Genomic DNA, 12,781 nt, shown 5'->3' on the forward strand with positions numbered 1-12,781 from the left:
CTTGTTGGTTTATTTGGTTTCTTAAGCACCCATTCACATCTTGATAATGCTGCATGCAAACTGTAACACTTTACTTGCGGTTTTAAACTGGATCCAAGAGCAAGACCACAAAACAAGGGGAAAAGGAGTAAAAAGGAGTTTATTGCAGAGTTTAGCATGTGGATGAAGCAGTAAGACTGAAGTGAGGCTGAGGCTGATGGTGAGAGGCTGGAAAACCGTGTGGCTTACAGCACTAAAAGAGCTGTGGCTGACGGCACAGGTGTTGAGAGGCTAGCCAGCATGTGGCTGGAAATGGAGAAGACAGCAATTTGTCGTGAACCAAAAACACAGGAGAATTACACTGGAAGGCTGTTTCCTGAAAACAACACTGGAGATGAGCCAACAGTGCCAGTATGAAGAGCAGAAACAATCTGGCAGCATGGAAGAGAGAGACCAGGGTTTTGAGTTGCAGTTGAGTGTGAAATGAGTAACAGGTGTGCATGCAGTGCTCCAACACCAGGAAGCCACATCCAGCCTCTGAAAACACACAGAAACACAGCAGCAGCACAAAATCCAGGAAAAAATATGAACCCCCCCAAACCATACCAATATACAATGCACACATCAAGGATTAGTCCCAGTACATTCCTAGTCCCTACCACCAAGCTTTTGCCTTTACCTTGCGTGTTTTTGTCCAAGGGTAGGAGGTTACAATTCTTGCTGGCATGGAGGGGTACAGTGAAGAGTAAAGGCACACTGAGTCTGTTTTTTTGTTATGTGTCTTTTAAATTTGTAATCCGAAAGCAAAAGTTATGCGCAGAAACCTTGTGCACACAGTCCCATGTGTTTTTTTTTTGTTGTTCGATTTGACTCATTTGCAATATGAGACAAAATGTAAGGACGCAGGAGATACCTCCTTGGCAGTCACCACTTTCTCACTGTGTCTTGTACTTGTACCACAGCAGCATAAATGGACTGAGCCACCCCCCTCCCTGTCTCCTCATTGTTGCTTTCTCTGTATGTTTATGGTCCACATCCTCCTTCTTGTCATCATCATCCACTTAAAATAGTTGTAGAAAGTGACCTATCTGAGTTATGAAAGGACACTGTGCGACCCGCTCCTCTCTCTTGTCGTAGATGTGTCCCACCACCACATTTTCTTCTCCAATTCTTGATCAAACAACCCTGTGAAGGCTTTTAATGGTTGCAGAAAAACAAAGAAAATCCAACTGGTTCTGAAAACTTCAATGACAGACTTAAGTATCGGACTCTGTATGCAAACATGATTGACACAACCTGAGGTTGTATTTATTTTTAGATGTGCCACAATTCCAGACAAAAACAATGGACTCAGTGTGCAAAGGCCTTAAGGCCTACAGACCAAGTGTAATTATAAATCATTGGCAGGGTGACTGCACAAGCAACGAGGAAACCCACAATTGTAGTTTCTTTGTAATAAAGATCTTAATTATGATACCATCATATTATCTTACTTTAATGTTTCAGTGCATTATGGTCCTTTTTCTTTTAACAAGCATAACAAAAGAAACTTCTAGCATGCATATGTCACAATTGGAAACTAGTTGGCTAGCTGTTACATTGATATTGATGATTTGTGAATGCAAGTTCCATATTTGACATATTTCCATGTAGCATTCCCCCCAATTGGGCATTGGGCGCTTGACATTTAACTAAAGTCCAGCAGTAACGTTAATGCACATATCAGGGCTCCTCTAATATCAGTACAGGCTGGCAGGGTAGGAGCATGACTTGCTAAGGTCATTCTACAGAGAAAACATTAATGGCCTGGTGATGAAGCAGTGCTCTTTTTTTATTTGATGGCTTGTTTGATTAGTTGATAGCATGAAACTTAAGTTGTAAACAAAATCCTAGCGAGCTAGAATTTTAGCACGTCACCTCAAAATCAGTGGGTTTTTGGATAGATGCCTGAAATAAGGTCTGTTGTTAACAAGAGACCTTTACATTTTCTTCTTAAACACATTAGTAAATACCCCTCATAAATTGTAATTTTATCTCACATCTCTAAAAAGGTGGTTGCATCAAGTGGTTACATGAAACTAGACATGCCTGTCATTAAGTCAAACAGCACCAAACTGCTTTAAAACCTTGTTGTGGTGGAGATGTTGAAGTCATGCAGCCATGGTGTAGTTCATTTGTAGCTTAGCTTTTTACTTTCATTTTCTTCGGAAATTATTTGTGAAAATTGTCTTGCTAAACAAAATGAATCATAAACTTCAGTTTGCCACAGGGCTTGTGTTATGCAATCAACACCACTCAAACGCAAAAATCTCATTGTTATTTTTGTTGAGTTAACCAGTGCAATTCTGATTCCAGGGCTAGCCTGCTAATAACTTCATCCCTGCACAACTCTCTCGCAAGCTTCCTGACAGTCGCAAAAGGAAGCCTAAAGCCTGCACAAGAGGCATCGCCACAGCAGAAGACGGCATATTGACATCAGGCAACGCACATGCATCTGCGTAAACATCAGCAACTACGATTTCTGATGACATATCGGGGTCTTGAGGGATTGTCCCATTTCACAGGGGAAGACTTCAAACGCAGCCACTTCTAACTCTGTCCTGAGGTTGTACTTTAAAAATAAGAAATGGGATGCTTTGTAGCCACAAACAATACAAAAACAGATTATGTAAAGATCCCTTAGAAAATAGAGGCGAAATTAAAACATTTCCAGTCTGTTACAGTTGTCCCCAGAGTGAAGACTTCCTGTCCTCTGAATGATCTCATTTTTCCTCAGAAGGCTGTGACCCTCACTGCGTCCTCTAGGCTTTCTCTGCTCTCTTTCAGTGGCAGATCCCCATCACCCAGTTTAATCTCAGCTTTGTTCCTCTTGGCAAACATCTGGCTGATCTCCAGGAAGGTTTTGTTCTTGGTCTCCGGGACCACCAGCCATATGTAGATCAGTGTGACCAGACAGATGCCGGAAAAGATGACAAAGCTGAAGGAGCCCAGACCTCTCTGGAGGGAGGAGGAGGGAGAGGAAATGTGATGAGTGAGTCCTCAAGATGAAACTATGCTGTAAATATGTTAAAATGGTTGGGCTTAAACAGCAGCCAAGGTGGCTTATTTTATTAGAATGCTCTTTTTTGGGTTTCTCTTATTCAAACTAAATTCCTCCATTGTTTGCTTTGTGGTTTGAAGATCTGATCTCGAGAGGAAATAAACATGACACTGGGTAATGGTTGTGTTTATCTCTTTAGATTACACCACTCAGTCCATCGGAAAAAACACACCAACCAAAGTGTTCGTCATAAACCGGGACTAATGCCACCTGTGCTAGAGCATCACACTTGTTTTAGTAACATAGTGGACCATGATTAGTTTCTACAGGTGAAATGATACATCAGTCTGAATGGATCAGTTATCCACAGTCCGATATTATCAATGCAAAGTGTTAACACTGAAACATATCAGCATCTTTAAGATATGCCTTTGTTATGACAGTATAACAGTATGACAGGTGGTAGGCTAACTTGGGGCTAAGAGAACCACATCATCATTGAAGAACCTTTTCTTCAAAAAAGGTACTTCAGAGGCAAATAGTTCTGGGCAGAACCTTGGCCCTTCAGGAAGAACTCTGGAACTCTGGAAACCTTATTATTAAATAAAAAAAATGAAGACATTATTCACAAGTGCTTTTAACTAAACATTTTTAAAACCTTAGGTCTTATTATCAGAATCAGAAATACTTCATTGAACCCCAGGGGGGAAGTTTTGGTTTGTTACAGTCACTCTGATGACAGTATAGAGAATTATTGCAAATAGAAAAAAAGTACAAACACATCATTATATATCTGTATCTATATATATATATATTAAGTAATTACTTTTATTGTTATTTTTGCTTATTTTTTTATTGTTATATCGCTCTCTCTTTCATTTTTAATCAGATTGTTTTAATCTCTCTGTGTATGAAATGTGCTTTATAAATGCCTTATTTCGAAGAGTGAGTAGAGAGAGTGAAGTAGAAGATGGTTGCCAATAAGTAAAAAAACAAACAAAAATCAGATAAGTTCCCAAACTGTTGCTTTAAAATATATTTAATCTCATTATGAATATGTTTATTGTCAATAAGTGATAATATTTTTGTCTCAGGTGTGCATGATCCTAACATATAGATACAGTATGTACATGATGTTAATGAGGTTTATCCTGGTTATGATCATATTCGGGGTATGGTCTTTACGTGAGCATATTGAAAAAAGGCTATTCATATTCTCTGTATACATCCCAGTTTCCTTCAGAGTACTCCATCTTTAGGTTTCTCAATAACGAAATACTATTGAAACACATGAACGCTAAACCAATCAGAAGTGAGATATTCATGTCCATGTAATTGCACTCGTTGTTTTATACAGTGAGTTTGATGCTTGACGACGATCCATGACTGAAAAGTTGTATTTTTAGTCCACTTGGCACAAAAAGTGTTGAGGAATTCATATTCATTTTTACTGGATTATATTAAAGCTTTTATGCCAATTTTAAAACAGACATACCGTACATACTGAAGTAAAGTAATTCAAAATAAAGTTTAAGTTATCATATCACAGTCAGGATGTGAGCGAGATTGCTCTGCTGTTTACACTTTAAAAAACATCTGTAACTAATTACTAATTTCAAAATAATAATCAATCATTCCCCCAATGAAAGAGTTCTTAGAAGTTGTGTAACTGACCTCTAGGAAGGGGAAAATGAGGCCAACAGTGAAGTTGGAGAGCCAGTGGACGGAGCCTGCGACCATGAAGGCGGCGGGCCTGGCCGACTGCCTGAACATCTCGGTGGTCACCACATAAGGAATGGGACCTAGAGAGCACAGATGTGGTTAACCACAACCAAAACACCCGAGACACATCATCACTCTTAAGGGTCACACTGAGGATGTCTCAGTGCAGATTTACGACATACATCATTACATGTCTGAACACATCCAAACAACACTTCAGCTAATGGAGCACCCTGTTGTAATCAGTATGTGTGTAAATAACCACCGGTGGGGTCAGACTCACTGGGTCCTATGGCGTGCCCTATGACATAGATGATGACACAGGTGATGCTGACGTAGGGCATCCACGTCACGGTCTCCTGTCAACACAGAGAAACAGCTGCTGTTATCATTAATTAGTCATGTTGATGTTTCCAAACATGGACAAAAACGTAACAAATGGCTGCTCTGTGTGGGAAGATTTAAACCCCCTGTGATGTTGAAAGCGATGCCTGTCTGAAAATGTTGGGTCCAGGTGAGATTACAGGGTTACGGGAGGGCACAGCTAGTTTTGTGGTTGTCTGAATGCCAGTGCTTTCTCATACTTCAGTGGTGGGCGACTCTGTTTTCATGTCGCCATATTCTCATGACCCCGGCAAATGCAGACGTCAAGTCATCACATTTATTTTCCAGATGGTGCTTCAATATATGATATATTTAAATTATAGCCCAGTAAAAATGCAGCACGGTGACGCATTTCCTGTTGTTTTGGCTTTGTATTCCAGCACACTGGCACACGAGGTTAAAGTGCTGACCATGGAAATGAATGTGTTTATGTTTCAGGTCATTTTAGTTGTATGGCGCTGACTTTCAGCTTTACAGCAATGGTTCTCTCCCTCAGGACGACAGCTAATTCATTAAAGTTCCCCTCCAGGCGCGTTTTAAAGTATGTGAAAATAGTCTGCTATGATTAATATTTAGTTTAACATGGTTTTTCCATATAAAAAGTTTAAAAAAAAAAATCTGAAGAGGGGCCAGATGCAGATCAACTCTTTTTCCCTCATTGAGAATTTCTGGAACTGGCCACGCAGACACAAAAGGTAACTTCTGGCGTCCGGATCATGTGTCGAAATCACAAAGCTGCAGCATTTGATGACTTCAGAATAAGAACGGCTGAAAGAGCAGTGCGCCTCAAGATGTCTTATGTTAAAGAAACCAAAGAGCCATACATGCTTGAGTCTCAGTCAAACTCAGATGAGGAGTCTACTGTGTATCAATTTGGCGACTAGCAGACGTATCAGAATAGTAAAGTGTATTACGTATCTTTTATATGTTTATGTTATTTGATTGCTTGTTGGTTTGTAAGTGGCAGTGACTGACACAGTGCTAGTGGTTGTGAAACATACAACAATATCTGCTTCTATGGTGTTTTTGGCCAGGCCAGGCATTACAAGAAACATAAACATTAGTGTAGTAGAACCTTTTTTGGCACCTTTTGGGCTCTTTTGTAATCTGTCATCCACTCATTTTATCTCAGGAAAAATATAAAGTGTTTGCTGATCTGTGGGTTGGAGATTTGCAATCAGTTATGATGATTTAAAATAAATGCATCTCAATTTCCACTACAAATTTTGTCTCCTAAAAATATGACTCATGCACACCAAAGAGGAAAATCCCGAACACAGTTCACGAGATATGGATGTAATCCTCCTCGAATTAAAGCTAAATGTCAGGACTTTCATCTCATTGTTTCAAATACAATGTTATTATGTGTCACATGTTTTAAAAATCTCCCATGACAGTCTCCATAACAAATCTCCTGACCTCAAAGTTGAGAAACTGTAGTTGGTTTGGTCTGCTAAACCACTAGAGGACAGCAGAGTAACATGTTGAGGATGTGAGAAACACTAACGCTTTCGCATGGTACCTGGAGGTTGAGAGCGACAGTGAGCAGCACACAAGCTCCACAGCAGATCCCAAAACCACAGAGGAGGAGCAGCCGTCGTCCCAAAGCTTCCACAATAAAGACCTGGTGAAACAAATTAACTGTTCAGAACAATTTCTCCGGCCAATACGATCAAGCAAGTAGATATATTAGCAGGGTACCTACAGCGGCTATGGTCATGAAGACATTGACTGTGCCTGTTCCCACTGTGACGTACTGGATGTCATTCTGCTTGACTCCTGCAGTGGCATATATGCTATCTGCATAGTAGTAAATCTGAGGAGGGAGAGAGAAATGCATTATGGTTAAATTATACGCTAGGAGTTAAAGGACAGAGTTAAAACATGAGAAGGCAGATGCAACAGTGCTTGAATAGAGTTAAAGCAGCATTATATCTGAGTCATCAGTGGGTCAGAGTGGAGGAGAACAGGCCCAGCTCACCGCGTTGACCCCTGACAGCTGCTGGCCCATGTTCATGACAATAATGGAGACCAGCTGCCAGCGCAGAGAGCGTTGGGACAGCAGGTTGAGCACAGACAGGTGGCCCTCAGCTCTCTCCGACCGGTCCTCCAGATGCATCTCTGACAGCTCTGCATCCACGTCGTCCCAGCCACGCAGGCGCTGCAGAGCTTTCTTTGCTGTCTTCTCATCTCCTCTCTGGATGAGCATGTACCTGGGGCTCTCTGGGAAGAAAGGCAGCAGCAGGAGCTCCATCAGGGCAGGGATGCCGGTCAGACCCAGCATGAGGGGCCAACCTGGACACAAGGAGAAAAGACACATTAAAAGATCTCTCCTTAGAGTCAGCTGTCAAGGATTCAACATCTAAGGAATGAAGATGTCTAACATTTACCTGTGCTGTTGCCCAGTATATTTCTGATGCCCAGCACTTGTGCACTGAGGATGCCAATGGTGATGAAGAGCTGTGGTATGATGCCGAGGGCTCCCCTCAGGTTTTTGGGAGCGAGTTCTCCCAGATACATGGGCACCACATTGGATGAGAGACCTTCAGATAGTAAACGTATATACAATCAAGCACCAACACAAGTATATGCAAATAGAAATATTATTTCTATTAATAGAAATAATAGAAATACAGTAAGAGTAAACAATTAGCACAGTATGTAAGTATTTAAATATTTAAAATAAAGAATGTATAATATGGTTAGTATGCAAGTGTGTAAAAATATAAATGTAATAATGTAAGAACAATTAGCACTAATATGTGAATATTTAAATTATAATATGGATAATGTGCAGAGTGAGTAAAGTGTGTAAATTATACAAATGTGCCTTATGCTACAATGCAATATATAAAACTAGTACGTAAGGTAAAAATATAAAAATATCAATATATATGCAAAGCTACAACAATGAATAACAAGACATAAGCAAGAATAACAATAAGAATATATAAAATATGTACAATGTGTAACATATTTAATATGGCCTTCATTAAAGAGTTAGAAGAAAATTTAAATAATTGCACAGTGTCAAGACAGTGATATAAAGAATCATTGCCCTTCAATAAATATTACAAAGGATAGCACTCATCCTGGTTTCGCCTCTTTGACCTGTTGCCCTCTAGCAGGCGCTACAGGTCCATACGGTCCAGAATGAATAGACTCAGGAACAGCTTCTTCCCCAAAGCTGTCACCATACTCAACTTAAACCTGCACTGAAACTGTGAATGCAACCTGCAGTGTCACTTCTATGCGTATAAACTCAACCTCACTCTGTGCAATACCCAACTACCACTCTGCTATGGCAATTGTTTTTTAAATCATGTTTTATAGTGATTTTATAGGGTTGTAAAAAGTCTTATAATATATGTCTTGAATGTTTTATAGTGTATATTGCTGGTGCAACTCGGGAGCAGCTCTTTAAATTTCATTGTACTTGTATAATGACAATAAAGACTTTCTAGTCTTTCTATTCTATTTAATTCTATTAAAAGCCTTTTTGCACATTTGAAGTATAATAAATAAAATATGGAATTTTAATTGTAGATAGATGTATGAAGTCCAAATGCCAAACAGTTGTTAGAACAGTCAAACATATCTGACCTGCACAGATGCCCACTATAAACCTCGCCACAATGATGATCTCATAAGATTTGGCGATCTCACTGACACCCATCATCACAGCGGGGACGATGGAGAAGATATTGTTGAAGAGGAGGGTGCCCTTCCTTTCACAGGGAGAGTGCATTTAAAGTCATGTTAGACAAACAAGTGTACAGTTTTTAATGTGCATGACGATAAAAAGGACATATTACCTCCCTAGTTTGTTGACCAGAGGGGCCACCATCAGAGACCCAAAGAAGCCTCCCAGAGGGTACATGGACACAGAGAGGGACCACAGCAGAGTTAGGAAGTTCTCCTCCATCGCTCTGTTGTAACGCTCCATGTAGGTGGTGTTATAGAACTGCTGCATGAACTGAAGAGAGCAGGACAAGACTGATAGAAACACATCATCATGTATGTGACACTGGCTGCTAAATCACTGTGTGTTAAAGCTTTTGTGTCTTTGCTTGTGTTACCGGTGATGGAGAGTTGACCACAGCCACATTGTAACCATACTGGAAGGATGAACCAAATGCAGATATGAGCGTTGCCAAAGCCAGCACCACAGTTAATCTCTGTCGGGGACATCAGCACACTGTGTGAAGCCTCTTTGTGCAACACAAACACCATCCATCATGATTACGCCACATTTGCACACTGTCAGGGAGCAGACAAAACAAACACCGATGTGATGGTGGTGATAATCACACCTGATGTTTAACTCACCCCTCTCCTCTCCTCAGGCTTTCCCCATTCCTCATTCTTTGCCATGGCTGTGTTTAGACTCTCTTTCAGCAATAATAGCAGCACACTTGGTTATTATTGCTGCACCACCGGATTCTGCCCTTTGGACACGAGATCAGAGAGCACTGCAGTGGTTTACGGCTCGGCTTGTTTTAATGTTGCTGACTGTGCCCTCAGGTACAGGAAGTTTTGTATGCAACACACTCAATATATTAAACACTGCCTCATGCTAGATGTTCATATCTGATGTTTTTATTGCACCTTCAACTAAATTTGTTAAATTGATGAAATCTAAAGCTGTCATTATGAAGTTATGTAATCACAAAAATGATAACGCCACATGAGCGTCTTTATTGCTCATTCACCTGCAGACTGGATTACAGAGGAGGTGTTAGTGCAGAGTGGGGACACAATGCTGAAATCACAGACAGTGGGCAAAGACTTCACTGTTGATCCTTGTACAATTTGAAGGATTTAGCTGAAGACACTTCATCTCACACTGATTACTGAACGGATTAATTTTCGGCACAAACACCACAGCTGTGAATCTCTTCTATGTTTATTTTGTCTGGGATTTGTCACGTGCTGCACTGCCTTTTATCTCTGAAGCAGAGTCCGCTTGTCAATACAAAGGCCTCGAGGCTGTTTGCTCTTAAAGCTGGATGTTATGTGCTTCAGGCATGCCTCGCTGCAAAAACAAGGCTGATACTCAGTATGTGTCTGTGAGGGGATAATGCTGGTGGGAAACAGCAATTATTAGAAGTCAAAATTATGTGTGTCACAAAAGATATAGTTTTAAGTAAAGCAAGATGAGCTGTGAGAATTTAACTGAAACACAAGTCAACTTTCTTTTTTGTTAGGCCCCTCATTTAAATACAGTATTTATACAGTTAATTATTTATTTATTTAGTTTTTTACAAAAAATTATAAGAATCAACAGACTTTTTAAAATACAAGTTGTGCTTATATATACTGCCAAACAGCTTGTTAACAGATACATTTTTTCATCAACAAAAATAAAATACTTTATATCCAACACTTCTAAACCACATAATTAGACAAATAAAATGTTGTCTTGATGATTGCACTGAAGAAAAGTTAAGGATCCATCCTATGGGGAACATTAAATTCTCCACCGAATTTGTCATCTATCTTCCATAATATTGCCACACTCACAGTGGACCGGAGATATCATATTCTTTTATTACACACATTCTTCCTTGTCAAAATAAGGCACCTATAGTTTCCCATAATGCAACTGGACTGCACACAGTTCAGCCAGAGACTGGGGTAGGTTATGCAGCAAATGTAGCTCCGAGCTGTAAGCCTTAGAGGTCTGGTAGCTTTACTGTGGACTTTAGAAAAAACATCACAATCAGCTCATGAGATTCAGTTTTTTCATGCATTCTCATTGTGTGTTTATGATATGAGACTTTTAAATGTATACTAGACAGGAACTGTGAGTTATGATAATAATTTTCAATATGGAGGAGGGGAAAAAAGGGGAAGGATTTCTGAGGCCCAGCTGCAAGGGGAGACCATGGAGGCCAGCAATAATCATGTTCATCCTAAATATAAGCAATGACAACCTAATTTTATTTTTGAACTAAAATTTTCACAATTACTTGTTAAAACAAACAAAAATAATGAATAAATATGAAAAGTATTTCTTTTTTTAAAACCTATGTGTAAAACTAACTTTTTTAGGTTAAAACAAATAGTTTCTGTTCACAGTGCTGGCCTGGTTTTTGTGAGCGCTATCACCACCAAGACTGAAAGTGAGTGCCAATGCAAAATTTGCTCTTGTGCGCTATATTTGCAGTTTTTCAGCTCTGTGTTCATGTTTTTCTTAGCTCCCTCGTGAAGAATGTTGATTCCAAAAAGGCACCTGCAGGGTGCTACCTTTTCATAAAGACCCACCTCACCTATGAACTGTGCCCCAAAACACAACCCAAACCCAAACACAGCAAAATAAGAAGAAAATAAGAGAATACAGGCAGAGGGGCAGAGTCTCTGCAGATATATACACCGTCACACACTTCTAGTGGGTCATAAGTGATGATTAAGGGGGAATACATACTAAGGAAAATTCTGCATGGTATACCTTTTATTAGTATATGTGCAGCAGTTGCAGTGTTAGCAGTTAACAGTCGTTGAAGCTGATGCTGTGGTCGGTAGCATCTGAAAATTCAAAAAGAAGGAGAAGAAAAAAGACGTGTCAGTATGTAAGAGGCAAAGTGCAGCTCCACTGTGTCATTTTAATATATTAATTATTCACACACACAGAATCTGTAGCAGCAGCCTCTGTCTTTGTGTATCTGATGTTTTCTGCATGTATTAAATGTTCTTTCACCTCTAACTTAAATAGACTGCTGCAGCTCTGAACTATCGCCCATTAGCTTTTGTTGGACAGTGTGTGTTTGAGAATTGGCTCTGAGAAACACTGACGCAGCCAAATGAACAGCCCGCGTTGTGAAAAAATGACTTCCATTATCTTGACTGGTGAATAGTCACCCCGTGCAGCGTGGTACGGCTCGCTGGTACTCTTTAACTTAATAAATTAAGTGGGCAGAGAGCCAGCGGAGGAGAGAGCAGAAACCCCCTCCTTAAATGTTTCCCCGGGCTTCTGTTACTTCAAAGTCAGCCAAATCTCAGAACCTGCACAATGGATTAATTCCTGCAGGAAATACAGCACAGTGTCAGTCGTCTGTGCGGCCTCTGCTGTCCTCAAGGACGAAAAACTGCTCACTGGCAGTTTTGGATGTCATCAGCATAAACAGCATTCACTTCCTCTCTTTTCCCAGATGTTGTATCCAGTGCTGTCTGAGAGTGACCTCTGCACTGTGTCACATTACTTTGGACTGCAGATAAAATTAGACTCACGGAAAAATCTTTATCTTATAAAAACTGTGTATTTATGTTTTTAATATTTTTAGTGTAAACAGTATAAAGTCTCCATGTTCTTATATGATGCATGAGAACTAACTGCCCTCATAACATTACAGTGTAATGAAAACTCTGCCTGACCTGATATAAAGGCTTAATACAACAATATTACCCACTTCTGCACTGCCTAATTCATCAAACAGACCACACAAGTGCCATAAATCCACTTACTATAATGCCACCTTCACAACCCAAACAGGTGCATGCCCTCTGTGAGAGCCAAGCAAACAATAATCACTTGAGGATAAGAGAAAATTGGCTTTCAACAAGGTGGAATTTCTCTGTCCTCGCCTTTCCAAACATACACCGCAGTAATGAATCTTATTTTAATGTAGCTCATCATCACCGTGGCAGGCTCATTAA

General features: G+C 40.0%; 1 protein-coding gene across 1 annotated transcript; it reads right to left on the reverse strand.

Annotated features, from left to right (window-relative positions):
* Positions 1 to 2,435: 2,435 nt before the first annotated feature.
* Positions 2,436 to 9,515, reverse strand: slc2a1a (solute carrier family 2 member 1a). The gene is made up of 11 exons (XM_042492352.1): positions 9,455 to 9,515; positions 9,205 to 9,303; positions 8,941 to 9,101; positions 8,729 to 8,853; positions 7,516 to 7,668; positions 7,107 to 7,420; positions 6,831 to 6,941; positions 6,648 to 6,749; positions 5,025 to 5,100; positions 4,694 to 4,821; positions 2,436 to 2,976 (listed from the first exon to the last, which is right to left on the reverse strand). The coding sequence occupies exons 1-11, from the start codon at positions 9,497 to 9,499 to the stop codon at positions 2,752 to 2,754; spliced, it is 1,539 nt and encodes a 512-aa protein (XP_042348286.1). The 5' UTR covers positions 9,500 to 9,515; the 3' UTR covers positions 2,436 to 2,751.
* Positions 9,516 to 12,781: the final 3,266 nt, after the last annotated feature.

This window comes from Plectropomus leopardus, chromosome 8, assembly GCF_008729295.1.
Source record: "Plectropomus leopardus isolate mb chromosome 8, YSFRI_Pleo_2.0, whole genome shotgun sequence".
Taxonomy (NCBI): domain Eukaryota; kingdom Metazoa; phylum Chordata; class Actinopteri; order Perciformes; family Serranidae; genus Plectropomus; species Plectropomus leopardus.